A 13,055-nucleotide genomic window follows, 5' to 3' on the forward strand; every position below is an offset into this window, starting at 1 on the left:
GCCCTTTATTGAAGGCATCCATCTTTTTAGCATGTAAGCACGTGTTTGATGGGGAAATGAGAGAAATAACCCATTGGACTAAAACATAGGTAGTTTTAACAGTACTAATTGTATGGAATACACTCTGGGTTTCTTTGAAGGAATTGATTTTCTCTGCGTTTTCCTATACTGTGTGGCATGCAACATGTAACATTTCTTTCCTTTCCCTGCTGCTTTCTGTTATATGCCCAGGGCTTAGACCGCTCCAATTCCTGGGTAAACACTGGTGCTCCAAAAGCTGCCCCATGGGGATCCAACCCCAGTCCAAGTGCAGAGGCTACACAGGTGGTGTCTACATTAGAGCTTTCTTCTTGCCTTGGCTAATATTACCTTTATAGAACATCTCATCCTCCCAAGTTTACACTGTGGTCTCCTTGACTTGCCTTTATCTATTTTGAAGAGTTCCATGTCCTCATTTCCCACCCCCACCACTGCCACACTGCATGAAAAACCACCCACTTGCCACCACTGTTTGTCCCCGCTTTGTCTTTCAGTTGTTTCTGGGTTTGTGAAATGATGATGCTATATAATTTATTTTTATTTCCTTCCGCCCTTTCTTTATAATATACCTCTACAAAAGTTCTGAATGTTAGGTGACACATATTCCTAATGAAAACATGTACTAAGAATCATATAAAAGTTGTTGTTGTTTTGGTAACATGCCATTCCTTTTTACCATTTTCATAATGCATTTTTCTTCCTCATCCATCCCTCCTCCTTTTGTCATGTGAATAGGTGACTGTAATTAAAATGGCGTTGTTGTATATGTTAGATCTTAATCTCAGCTAATTACATTTGGATACTGTGGGGGGTGTCATAAGAGATACCGTTGTTGCAAAGTATGAAATATGTCGGGTCTTGACACTATAACCTTAGCTGCTTGCTTCTTAACACTGCATGATTATTGATTTATTGGATATTTGTACCAACCAATGAATGGGTTGAAGTCAGTTGAACATACCTCTCAGCTTTATCTACAAAAGCAAAACAACATTTTTTTCAACCCCAAACAAATCTGATAGACTAGAACATCATTCTAGTCAAAAAGCTGTCAAAATTAAAACCAAGTTTAAGAATAAAAAAGTCATGTTTAGTGCAATAACCATTGGTATTGGATTATACTTTGGAAGTAAGAACCCCGCATTTGTTTAAGCTGGAAGGAATGGCGCTGAGACCTTAAAGTATACTGTTTTCTTGATATACACGTCAACAGAATATAATGCTGCTACACACCAGTTTCATGCTTTGCAACAATACATATCTTTATGCAAAAACTTGGCACTTGATTTTACAGAAGCCTGATCCCTAAACTCTGCAAATATTTTGCTAAACAAATTGCATTTGAAACTTTGTAAGCCATGGCTTATGAAGTCAGGGTCAAGCTCTGCTTCTCTCCCCTCTCCTCATGCTGCACGACAGCTTTGGTGTAAAGATCCTGTTTTTTTGCATCAAAACCAAGGAACTCTGTCTTAATGTCGGTTAACGAACAAGGAAAATAAGCCGGGATTAGATCACATCCTGACTTAGTTCCTGATTTGTTAATGAACATTAAGCCAGAATTCCACAGTGTGGATGTTCATTCAATGGTTTCCATGCCCAAATTGGATGGAGGTGGAAGGGAAGGATGCTTGGCCCCTGCACTCATTCCCAGCTTCATAAATCTTGGCTTATGATTCCTCAAATGATTGTCCGGACTGGGCCTTTATTTGAACGAGAGGCACAAAAGAATTTGATACCTGGACATTTCTGTTTACTTTGTTGATGTGTGTAGTCCCCAAACTGCAGATGTCACCCGCAACCAACTTTAATGTGCTGTCATCATTCATTCATTTCCCACTCTGTAGGCTACAGACCGAAGTTGTAATCGTATGTCTTCGCACACAGAGACGTCAAGTTTCTTACAAACATTAACAGGACGGTTGCCAACTAAAAAGGTAGATTTTAGTGAAGACAATTTAAACATTGTATGGAAGGCAGGGGAGTTTTAAGTCATTATAAACCATTAAAGCCATCATACTTTAGTGGGTTTCCCGCCTTTGTGTCTTGGTTTTGAGAGTGCTAAGTCAGCTTAGCCAAGGTTGCTCAGTTCTTCTTAAAAACCAGGGCTTCAGGCTGTCATAAAATGTTTCAGAAGATTCACTTATGGTTTCAAAAGAGTTCCCCTCTCCAATTTTAAACAATTCTCTCAAGAATAGTACAAAGATTTAAGCAGATGCACAAGAAATGTGGGCTCTGCAGTGGCTCCCACTGGCCATTTTCTGTCTTGGTTTTTCACAAGTTTTGGAGTGAATAAATGAGAGCCAGAAAAAAACAAACTCCTCCCATCTTTTCCATCATCCTTCCCATTCATTCTTTACTTCTTCCAAGGGAGGGGAAGAGATAATAGCACTGCTAAACTTTTATCCTGCTAGAAACCTCCCAAAGCAGGTCTTTTCCACCTACCACAATGGAAGGTAGGGGAGGAACAAACAGGAGCGCCTTCCTGTCAAGTACCCTCCAGGGATGAACTGTTTCCCTCCTCTGCCTCCTATCTTCTTCCGGGAGGCTGTTTGTGCTTCAGAACTGTATCTTACATTTAGCATCTGCAGCACTCTACCCACATGCCAAAGCATAAATTGCATTTTTAACACCTCCGAGGGAAGTGTTTGTTCTAATGTTGCAGGGGCCTCGTGGTTTCATAGAATAACAGAATTGTAGAATTGGAAGGGGACCCTGAGGGTCATCTAGTCCAACTCCCTGCAATGCAGGAATCTCAACTAAATCATACATGCCAAATGGCCAGACGACCTCTGCTTAAAGATCCCTGTTGTTCTCTTTTGTGCCCCTCTGGTAAGATTAAAATGAGAGAGAGGAGCATGTTGTCAGAAGCAGCTGTGATAGCATGATTATGTTCACTCCAGCAGTGTCCCTCTCACCTCCCCTAGGCTTAGGAATGAACCAGTTCCTTATGAAAGCCTGATTTTTAAAAATGAAACAAAACATCAAGACACCCCTACATAATTAGCTTTCAATTATGCCCCTTTGTGGTGCCAAGATAAGAAAAAACAAGAGGGAAGGCAACAGTTCACGAACCAGAAGAGAGAAGCTCATGATGATTTATTCAGCCTAATGCCTTATGTTGATAATCTTTGCCAGAAGCACAGAGTAAATTATAATTTGCTATGATAAAGTATCATCCTGTGTACCTTAGAGGTTCTCCTCTTCTTGGTTTTGTTAAGAAAAGGCTATGCAAAATGTTTAAAACTAAAGGAAGCATTTTGAGGGAAAGAGTGTGATATATCCCCACTGATAATAAAATTCTGGACCAAGGTGATGTGAAATATTTCTCACACACAGTACACACTGTGGTCTGATGTTGTTCCCCAAGTAGTTCATCAAAGCACATTTACCATTGCTGTTCCCTTCACACTCATTGTTTTGCTTACTCTCATCCTTCACTGTGACTTTGTTCGGACATAAATGCCTAACCATGATTTAGCTTTATGAGAATGAGCTTGGCCTCCCCCTGGACTCGCCACTTCTCCACTATGCCTGGGAAGAGGAGGCTAGAAGCTTCCACTTTTTAGATTAAGTACAGTTTAATACGTCATTCAAACCTTAAACTGGTTAATCTTAACTATGGTTAGGAAAAAGAAGCCAACTTCATATTCGTTTCTATCAACCGTAGTTAAGACTTAACCACAGTTCATCCATGTTTGAATGACACAACCAGCTTTGCTTAATAATAATAATAATAATTAAAAAACAGAATCAAAAGCTTCCAGATTCCTCTGTATATCTGCATTGGGGAAGGAGAGAGGGATCATATGAGCTAAGAGAGGCTAGACTTGTTCTCTTAAGTCTAATAATGCTTTAGTATTATGTCCACACCAACCCCGTGTGTCCATTGTTACTGTTGTGGTTGTTTTTTTTTAATGGATTGTGTGTTTGAAAATTATCATGCAACTGATACCGAATGTGAATTTGAATCTGGCTAGCTTTTTCATGAAGAATTGGCCTTACAGTGGGTTGTCTGCAGTGGGAGTGTACGTGAGGCAGCTCTCCAGCAAGCGTGGTTCTTCTTCGAACTTATGGTAAGAGAACAAGAAAATCTGGTTAATTTTCCCTCTCTTCTGTTTCACATTAATTCCACTGATTTCCCAGGTGCTTGTGCTAGTGCAATGCTTGAAATGCCCTTGAATAATTCCGCTAGGTAGTGTGAATTAGAGATGAGACAGGACCTTGGAGGGGAGGGTGGCAGGCTGCTTCTCAAAAACAGTTTTGCAGAGTCTGCTCAGTGATGAGAAGGGGCTCCAAAGAGTGTAGAGAAATGTTTGTGGGGGCATCCCCATTGCGAAGGCAGCTGTGAGAATGCTCCATGACTTGGCCTTCTGTGCTGCAGCCATTTCGTTCAAGGTGCTGTGGGTGATGGTGGTTAGCATGGTTGGGTGTCGCCAAGGACTACACTCCAGGTGGGGGGCTATTGCCCAGCCTCTGTTATTTACTATCTGTTTATGTTCACTTGTTTTTCCCCGAGTGGGCAGTGCCATGAGCCTTCATCTTCCTTCTGGCCAGTGGTTCAGATTGGGCCCAGAGTGAGAGGAGGAGTGAATGGGGAGCAGTGGTGGTGGTGGTGAGAAGAAAGACCACTCAGGAAGGAAATACCACAGAAAGCCTCTTATTCAAGGGTCCCACAAAATTTGGATCCAGCACCGGTTTCATTGCTCACTCTTGCATTGTGGCAAGGCAAGGAACAGGTCTTCTGATTGGCTATGTGGGGCTTTGACTTCACCATGTAGGAAGCTTGTCTTCTACTGAGTCAGACCTTTCGTCTGTCTAGCTCAGTATTGCATACACTGACTGGCAGCAGTTCTCCAGCATTCCAGACTGGGTACATACCAAGCCCTACCTGGGAATACTGGGGATTGAACCTGGGACCTTCTGCATGCAAATCAGATGCTGTACCATTGAGCTATGGCCCTACTTACTGTGTAATTTTAAGAAGAAATAAATAAAAAGGGAAAGCATAGCTCAGAAGCAGCAGCAGCAGCAGCTTGGCACACGCTCAAAAAAGAAATTTGAAAGGAGAGGACAGGATGTATTTTGCCCCACTTGAAACACCAGGAAATGTTTAGAGGTGAAAATTATGCCCCTCACCGAACAGGATGGATCTGTAGCTATTGTTGGTTTGTTTTAAAGAAAGGCATCAAATCACAGTGCTATCTATCCATGGCTGATTTTTTTCCTCCCCACCCTCTCCCCTTGCAACTGACTGCAGCTTATAATATATGTTCCCTCCAGGTAAAAAGTATGGTGCATCATTTGTATTTTGCTGACAAACTCGATGCTCCAAGGAAGAATCGTTTTCCGGAGCGCTTCATGGATGACATAGCTGCTCTGGTCAGCACAATTGCCAGTGATATAGTCTCCCGGTTTCAGAAGGTAATGGAAGAAGTTCAGCCATACTCTTGTCAAAATTTTAACCGCTGATTCCGAGCGATAACTTCCAGATGATGCAAGACAGATTCTTGGATCAGGGCCTTAGCATGAAGCCTCAGTGTTTATCTCTGTTCCTTTGCTTTCATTCCCTTCTGCCCCACCCCAATGTAGGATACTGAAATGATTGAAAGGCTCAACACTAGCTTAGCCTTCTTCCTAAACGATCTACTCACTGTTATGGACAGAGGATTTGTCTTCAGCCTCACTAAGGTGTACTACAAACAGGTAAAGTCTCTGGATAAAAACTGGTGGAGATGGGTTGGCATGAGGTGAAAGCAGAGAATCTTTGGAAACTGCAGCAGGGAAGGGGAAAGAAGGAGAATAGGAGCAGAAGGAAAGTTCATCTCTGGAGCAGAATTCGTAAGAGCAGATGACTGGAGAAGTGACAGGAGCTTCACTTTCAGTTGTCAATTTGAGGCTGGTTCCATGGCATTTTCAGGGGAGGCTGGGGCACTGGGCCAGTTTGACATCTGATGGGAAGGCATTCCACAGAGTGGGTGGTGTGACTATCAAAATACCTTCTGTCTGGTTCCCTGTAGCTTCACTTCTCTAAGTGAAGGAACCACCAAAAGGCCCTTGGAGCTGGACCTCAGTGTCCGGGCTGAACGATGGGGGTGGAGATGCTCCTTCAGGTATACAGGGCTGAAACCGTGTAGGGCTTTAAAGGTCAGCACCAACACTTTGAATTGTGCTCGGAAATGTTCCGGGAACCAATGTAGGTCTTTTAGGACGTGTTATGTGGTCCTGGCAGCTGCTGCCAGTCATCAGTCTAGCAGCCGCATGCAGGATTAATTGTAGCTGTAATTTCTGTGCTGCAGTGGCTTCTTGTGGCCTGTAACTCTTTAACTGTGCTTTCCCCGTCTTTACAAGGTGTCATCCAAGCTTTATTCCTTACCCAACCCGAGCACCCTTGTGTCCTTGAGGTTGGATTTCCTCCGCATTGTCTGCAGCCATGAACACTACGTTACTCTGAATTTACCATGCAGCCTGTTGACACCCCCGGCATCCCCTTCACCTTCCGTGTCTTCCGCAACATCTCAGGTGAGCAGGGTGCCTAGCACCCATATAATTGCCTTGTGGGAAGAACAACCCAGTGAGCGGTGGCAGCACTTGTAGAATGAGGTACCTTTTCCAAGTACAGTTCAGCTTTGAATGTAGGTTATCCTTTGGTGCTCATTTGTGTAATCAGCATGCAGACTCGCTGAGGAAAGTGCTTTAAATTATATGGGTGCTGGTCAACCAGGAGAACAGAGAGTCTCCTAGGGAAAGGCAAGCACCATTTTTGCACATAGCACCTCTGTGTTTAGTGGATAAAGCCAGCCAGGTTGACTGGCAGAGGACTAGATGGTACAGCACTCACCAAGCACCATCATGATAATTAAGAGCCAGTCACCTTTTTCCACTTGTGGTAGTCATATCCTGTTGTGATCAACTATTGGGTAAGAATAAGACAGATTTACTCTATTATAAGCCTTGCACTTAAAAACAATTATTGTGGGGGGTTTTTAACACAAAATGGAGGGAATTTGTCTCATGTGGTTGTTGCAGCATGAATGCTCTATGCAAAATGCTGTAGAGCTTAGATAATTCCAGTTTTTGAAAGAATGTGAACCGCATGCAATTCATGACCAAGCTTACCTATTGCATACAAATTAAATAAGGTGAACGGAAGGCAAATCTATACATCTAGTTACGGACTTGATCTGTTCCGGGGTGTCATTCGCACCCCAAAAAGTCTAACTAGAGTGCTGCTTCTGCACACGCCCACGGCGTGACAGAGCACTTCTGCGCACACATGCACGATGCTTCTCCGCATGCACGAAGCATGCAGAACGCTTTTGTGCACACACGCGTGGCGAAGCCTGGAAGTATACATTTCCGGGTTTGCCGCATTCGCAAGCCGAAAAGACGCAACATGAACCTAATGCAACACGAGGTATGACTGTATTGCACATTTTAATATTGTACATTATTGGAACAGTAAAACATAACTCACAGCAGGTATGCTATGTGTACTGAATATAATTTAAGCTGTGTGTAACTATATACTCCTTGTATTTTTCATGCTCCTTGACTTTGTATTTAAGTTGTTAGGATGATGATGATGATGAGGAGGATGATGATGATGATGAAAACTATCCCAGGGATGAGATTCTATATTCAGAGGTGTAGCTCACAAATTGGGAAAATTCTGGATTCACTTACTGGAAATACAGAAAAATAGAGAGCAGTGTTTGTGAGAGCTTAGCAGAGTGTATGTGGAGTCTTTCGGAGTTCTGTAAATAAAAGTCTTAAGTACGTTATACAAGACTCTTGTTTACGGTTGCTCCAGCCACATTTATATAGGATTACCCAATTACCCAAATGGTCTGTTCGTAAAATGTAACCTGTCCGGAGGACAGTGCAGCCTACATGTTGCAATCTGACTATATACAGTAAAACTTAACAAAGGTTGGTGTTTGTTTCCATAACAGAGTTCTGGTTTCTCGACGAACATCCAGGACCAGAAGATTGCAAATATGTTTGAACTGTCTGTGCCTTTCCGCCAGCAGCACTACTTGTCAGGCCTGGTGCTTACTGAGCTGACTGTCATTTTGGATCCTGACGCAGAAGGGTGAGTTTTACCATTCTTTTGGGTGGGATGGAATAATTCTAAGGAGATCTAATGTTTCACAAGCAGAATTCTGCCTTAGGCAGAGCTGCGTTCAAATGTGATATTAGAGGGAAAAGAAAGGAAACAGGTTCTTTCTCAAGTCCCAGCCGCTCTCAAGCTCAGCACCTCTGCTTTGATTGCTATCCAAATATCTTTCCTACCAGAGCAGCCTTTTTATATCGGTACTACGAGGCAGCCATGTATATACAGGGAGAGAGTATGGGCTTCTCCGTAAACATAGTCACTTTCATGGTGTTCCATCTACCACAAGATTGTATTCAGTGCTAGTTCTGCTGAGCATAGACCCACTGAAGCTGATGGACATGGCTAATTTAGGTTTATTAATTTCAGTAGGTTACAACCCATAGAGTCAATGAGAACCCTATTGATGCATGGAGCTCTGGATCACAGACAAAGCGTGGTAGTACTAAGATTTGGCTGCCATAGACCTGGACGCCAATTTCTGCTTTGAAACTAATTGTGTTCATGCAGGTTATTAAAAACCCAACCATTTCCATTAACCCCAGCTACACAGGGGTGTGTGGTCCCTGCCCTCAAATCTGCCAGCAAATTTGCAACTCTGTAATTGGCTTACATTTATGTTATAGATAACCCCATCTGGAAAATAGGAGCTCTGTGTTTTTAACATGGTTTCCAGTTCCCCAGGGAGCCTGTTGTGGTGCCTTGTAAATAAAAGCACCTCTTTGCTTGTGTGCGGTCTCCAGCATGCGGACATTTAGGTTGCAAGCCACACTTTCGGATCATCACAAGTTGTGGTGGCCACCAGGGACTCTGGATGCAGCAACTAAGGCAAAGATGCAGAAGTCTGATAAGAAATTTACAAATTGGAGCAAAGAGGCAGGAAGTGTTAAGGAAGCCATAGCGACCAAGTATAGCCGGCAGGAGAAAAAGAAAAAGGAACAGTAGGGGCATTGATAAGCAACCCCTGCTCCCATTGACTGGGCTTTGGGGGAACCACCATCGGTCATCCTTCTGCTTATTGACCCATTGCTTTCACTATGCCAGTTGACTGAAAAGCATTTGCTCCATTGATCTAGGTGGAGACAGGAGAGAAGCATCTGTAAAATTGGTTCACACCTTTAGCTGCTGCAAAGGTGGTGGGAGCTAAATACATGTTTGAGGGCCACTTGGCTCATGTTTAAGGGTTTGCATATCAACAAATCCTGTTTCCGTTGTTAAACCAGGGGCTGTGAAATTGCCAGCTCCATGACCGTGATTCATTTACCACTTTACTGCAGGTGACAAAACTCTGGCATCTTTTAATACAGGTGCGCAACTGTAAAACACACTGCACGCACAGACAAATGCGGTATTGGTGAGAGTGTTGGTGTAGGTGTGTGTTTACCAAGTCTTATTTGCTCTAAAACTAATCCTTCCAACCCTACCCGTATCTTAACAGTTTGTTTGGATTGCATAAGAAAGTCATCAACATGGTACACAACTTGCTGTCCAGCCATGACTCCGACCCACGGTACTCTGACCCACAGGTAAAGGCCCGGGTGGCTACATTGTACCTGCCTCTGATTGGTGTGATCATGGAGAGTGTGCCCCAGCTGTATGATTTCACAGGTATTTCGTATGCTATTTTTTTCCCTTTTGCATTAAGAAAAATGGCAGATTAACTGCCAGACATGTTGTGCTGCTGCCTGAGTGCTATCTTTCAATTGAACAAGTAATCCCCAAGGAATTCCTAAGTGACATCCAGGAAATGAGTGCTTGAATCTTCAGGAGTTTGCATCAGCGATAAAAATTTGCACGTAGTCCCAAAGCTACACAGAACAGGATGTGTGCCAATGTCTTCTCCACTGGCCTGTTGCTATTGCTGTTGAGTTCTTATTTTATTTAAAAGATTTCTAACACACACACACACACACACCCTTTTCATCAAAATGTAATGTCAAGTTGGAATACAATCACACCAATAATAAAGCACAACAAAAATAAAACCCACAACAATTGAGCTTTAACGGCAGATGCAGTCAGATCTGGGCCAATGAATCAGAGCCCCTCAAAGCCTTGCTGAAAAAGATATTTAGTGGATAGTGGGCCTCATACAAGATGATAATTGATTGGGCTCACTGACTGAAATGTTGGGTTTGTCTGTACACCACTATTTTAACAGTCAGAGAGTGCAAGATACAGTTCTGCTGTTTAAGCTAAGCACATCTAACCTTATAAATTGTCTGTATGGAATCAGTGTTGGTCCCAGATTTTGAAAGGCCGTTGAGCAAGAAGTCCACTTTCCTGCCACTGTGTCCATTCCCTGTCCATTTGCCTTAGATCTCTGGGCCCAGTTTGTACCATAGCCCAGGATTATAATTTTCATTCTCCTTGCTCTTGTTACTGTTGCCATGCCTGAGGAGGCCAGGGGAACAGGCAACAGCAACGAGGAAGAGGAGGAGAACTAAGGATCTCTAGGGATCACAGCTAGAATGTGAGCCTTGGCAGCTGCCTGACAATACCAACTTCTGACAAGTTGAGACATAGAATGAGGCAGATTCATATGTTTCTACTGGCAAACCGTTTGCGTGGTTGGTATCCTAAACCCAGGGAAAGAGGCAATGCCACACTTTCATCCAGATAATTTATGAGTGTACCTTGAACATAGCTTTACTTGCTCGTTTGCAGTCCAATGTGAAAGGCGTTATTACTGCTTAGCCTCCAAGCTAAACAATACTTAAGGGACAAATTTGGGAGGATGGGAGTGGAGTGGGATAGGCTTGTTGCAGTGGTGCTTCATTGGGACTGGCTTGTTTCTCTACAGAAAACCACAACCAGCGTGGACGGCCAAGCTGCACAGCAGTGGAGGACTATGAGAGCGAGGGTGGAAGCATGATAAGCCAAACGGTTGCCATGGCTATTGCAGGAACCTCCGTCCCGCAACTCACCCGTCCCAGCAGTTTTCTCCTAACGTCATCGGTACAGAGAAGTGTTCTTCCTCTAGAACGCCTGTGAACAGACAAATGTGCATGTACCATGTTTGCAAGGCTGCAAGAGTGGGTGGCAGTCCTGATCACAGAACAGAAGGCACTACTGTCTCTTGGAACATAGAGGGTGGGGGGGAGGAGGTGACAGATAGATTGCGCTGCAGCAAAATTATCTCAGTTCCTGGGAGATAGTGGTGTAATAATAAACTCTTTGGCTGCACATCAAGATTTAAAACCTCGCTTCTACATTGTGAAACACATGGGGGGAATGTGTTATTAGTTAAAATTCAGAGGACTTGCATTAGGTCTGCTCAGTAAGTTTGAGTATCCCTAATTTTGGTGCCTACTGATGTCTATCCTGTGTGGATACTGATATAAAATCTTGTGTGTTTTATACTTCACTATTGCAAATCACTTCAGGATAGCAGTGTGAAGCAATGGTTAAAATGTAGCAAACTAACTAAACTATTTCATTAAATAATTTTAAATGGATTTCTATTCAATTTTAAAATATATTTCTCAAGAAAGCAGATGATAGATAGATAGATAGATAGATAGATAGATAGATAGATGAAAGAAAGAATTGAAGTGATATATAGTTCACAGTGATCCACTTCATGGCTATGCCAGTACTTAAAACCAGTGTAATAATTACAATAATTTTATTATTTATATTACTTGGCTGCCCCATAGAATATTAAAAGCACAATAAAACATAATAATAGTAATAATAATAATAATAATTAATAATTACAATAAATTCAACCAGACTCCTTCCAGAAGAGTAGCTGGTTGAGTAATATTCCCAAACAGAAGAAGTGTTCCTGATTCTAACTGGTTCTTCTTGTGTCTTCAGACAAATAGGCAGCATTCAACATTTTCAGCCGAGTCAAGTCGGAACCTTCTGATCTGCCTCTTGTGGGTCCTGAAGAACGCTGATGAAAGTGTCCTACAAAAATGGTTCACGGACCTTTCTGTGCTACAGCTTAATCGTTTACTGGATTTGCTCTATCTCTGTGTTTCTTGCTTCGAATACAAGGTATAGTAGCAGCGAGACAATTACGCTCACACATTTTTCAAAGAAGTGAAGCGGTACAGGCAGAAAGCAGTTTACATGTGTCCGATTGAGGCGTGATCATGCACATGCTCGTCACTGCCAGTCTAGAAGTATCCTGAAAATGGGGCAGAGCGAGGTAGGCTTATGCATGCTCCGGCAACATGCACAGGGGTCAGGAACAAAACCCTCACACAAAATGGTTGCCGCCTGAATTCAGAACCACACAACCATTACTCAGTTAAAAGTGGATCTGCTAATAATGTTTCCTTCATGTTTCTCACCCTTTAGAAGTCTCCACCAAACCAAATTCCTATTAGAAAGGTAAACTAAATTCCTGTTTTTGAGCTTCCTGCTTTGTTCAGCATACAATCCTTGGTTGGGATTGTACCCACTGAACATTCTTGAGAGCCAGTGAGTTAGTACCATCTCCTCCATGTTTGCTTGGAAGGGTCTTTCTCTGCTTTGCTGAAGGAACAACTGATTGATTCACATTTCTCCGTGATTCACAATTTTCTAGTTAGCCAAGGATAGGCAAGAAAGCAAATGTAGGATGAATCAACACTACCTGTGCTATTTTTCTAGGAAAACGAGGTGCTGAAACTTACCATGAATGCTTCAGTGGTGCCCACCTGAGAAGTGCTGGAACTGAGTTCCGGCAAGTTCCGACTGAAAAAGGAACCCTGAATGCTAGAAATATATACCACTTTGTAGCGAGTTTAACTGTCTTAGCTTCCCCCGAAAGATTAGAAGTAGAATTTGTAGATACTGCGAATTCTGTGTTAGAGATAGGAAGCTGCCTTAAACGGCATTCTAAATAATTTGCTTTATTTGTTTATTGAATTATTACGGGCTTTCTATGTTTTGGGCTGACTCTTGTTTC

The 13,055-nt window shown here is 42.7% G+C and overlaps 1 protein-coding gene across 4 annotated transcripts in view; it reads left to right on the forward strand.

Moving 5' to 3' along the window:
* DOCK7 (dedicator of cytokinesis 7) overlaps positions 1 to 13,055 on the forward strand; it is a 125,870-nt gene that overhangs the window by 73,132 nt on the left and 39,683 nt on the right. For 2 of the 4 annotated variants that reach the window (XM_035123060.2, XM_035123061.2), the window contains exons 23-32: positions 232 to 324; positions 1,884 to 1,973; positions 4,017 to 4,112; positions 5,320 to 5,460; positions 5,629 to 5,742; positions 6,388 to 6,558; positions 7,992 to 8,131; positions 9,591 to 9,760; positions 10,956 to 11,110; positions 11,975 to 12,157. In XM_035123060.2, the coding sequence (XP_034978951.2) occupies positions 232 to 324; positions 1,884 to 1,973; positions 4,017 to 4,112; positions 5,320 to 5,460; positions 5,629 to 5,742; positions 6,388 to 6,558; positions 7,992 to 8,131; positions 9,591 to 9,760; positions 10,956 to 11,110; positions 11,975 to 12,157 (1,353 nt within the window). The remainder of the gene's footprint in view (positions 1 to 231; positions 325 to 1,883; positions 1,974 to 4,016; positions 4,113 to 5,319; positions 5,461 to 5,628; positions 5,743 to 6,387; positions 6,559 to 7,991; positions 8,132 to 9,590; positions 9,761 to 10,955; positions 11,111 to 11,974; positions 12,158 to 13,055) is intronic. The other 2 variants (XM_035123063.2, XM_035123064.2) reach the window with 1 other exon arrangement.

Source organism: Zootoca vivipara, chromosome 7 (assembly GCF_963506605.1).
Source record: "Zootoca vivipara chromosome 7, rZooViv1.1, whole genome shotgun sequence".
NCBI classification, from domain to species: Eukaryota; Metazoa; Chordata; class Lepidosauria; order Squamata; family Lacertidae; genus Zootoca; species Zootoca vivipara.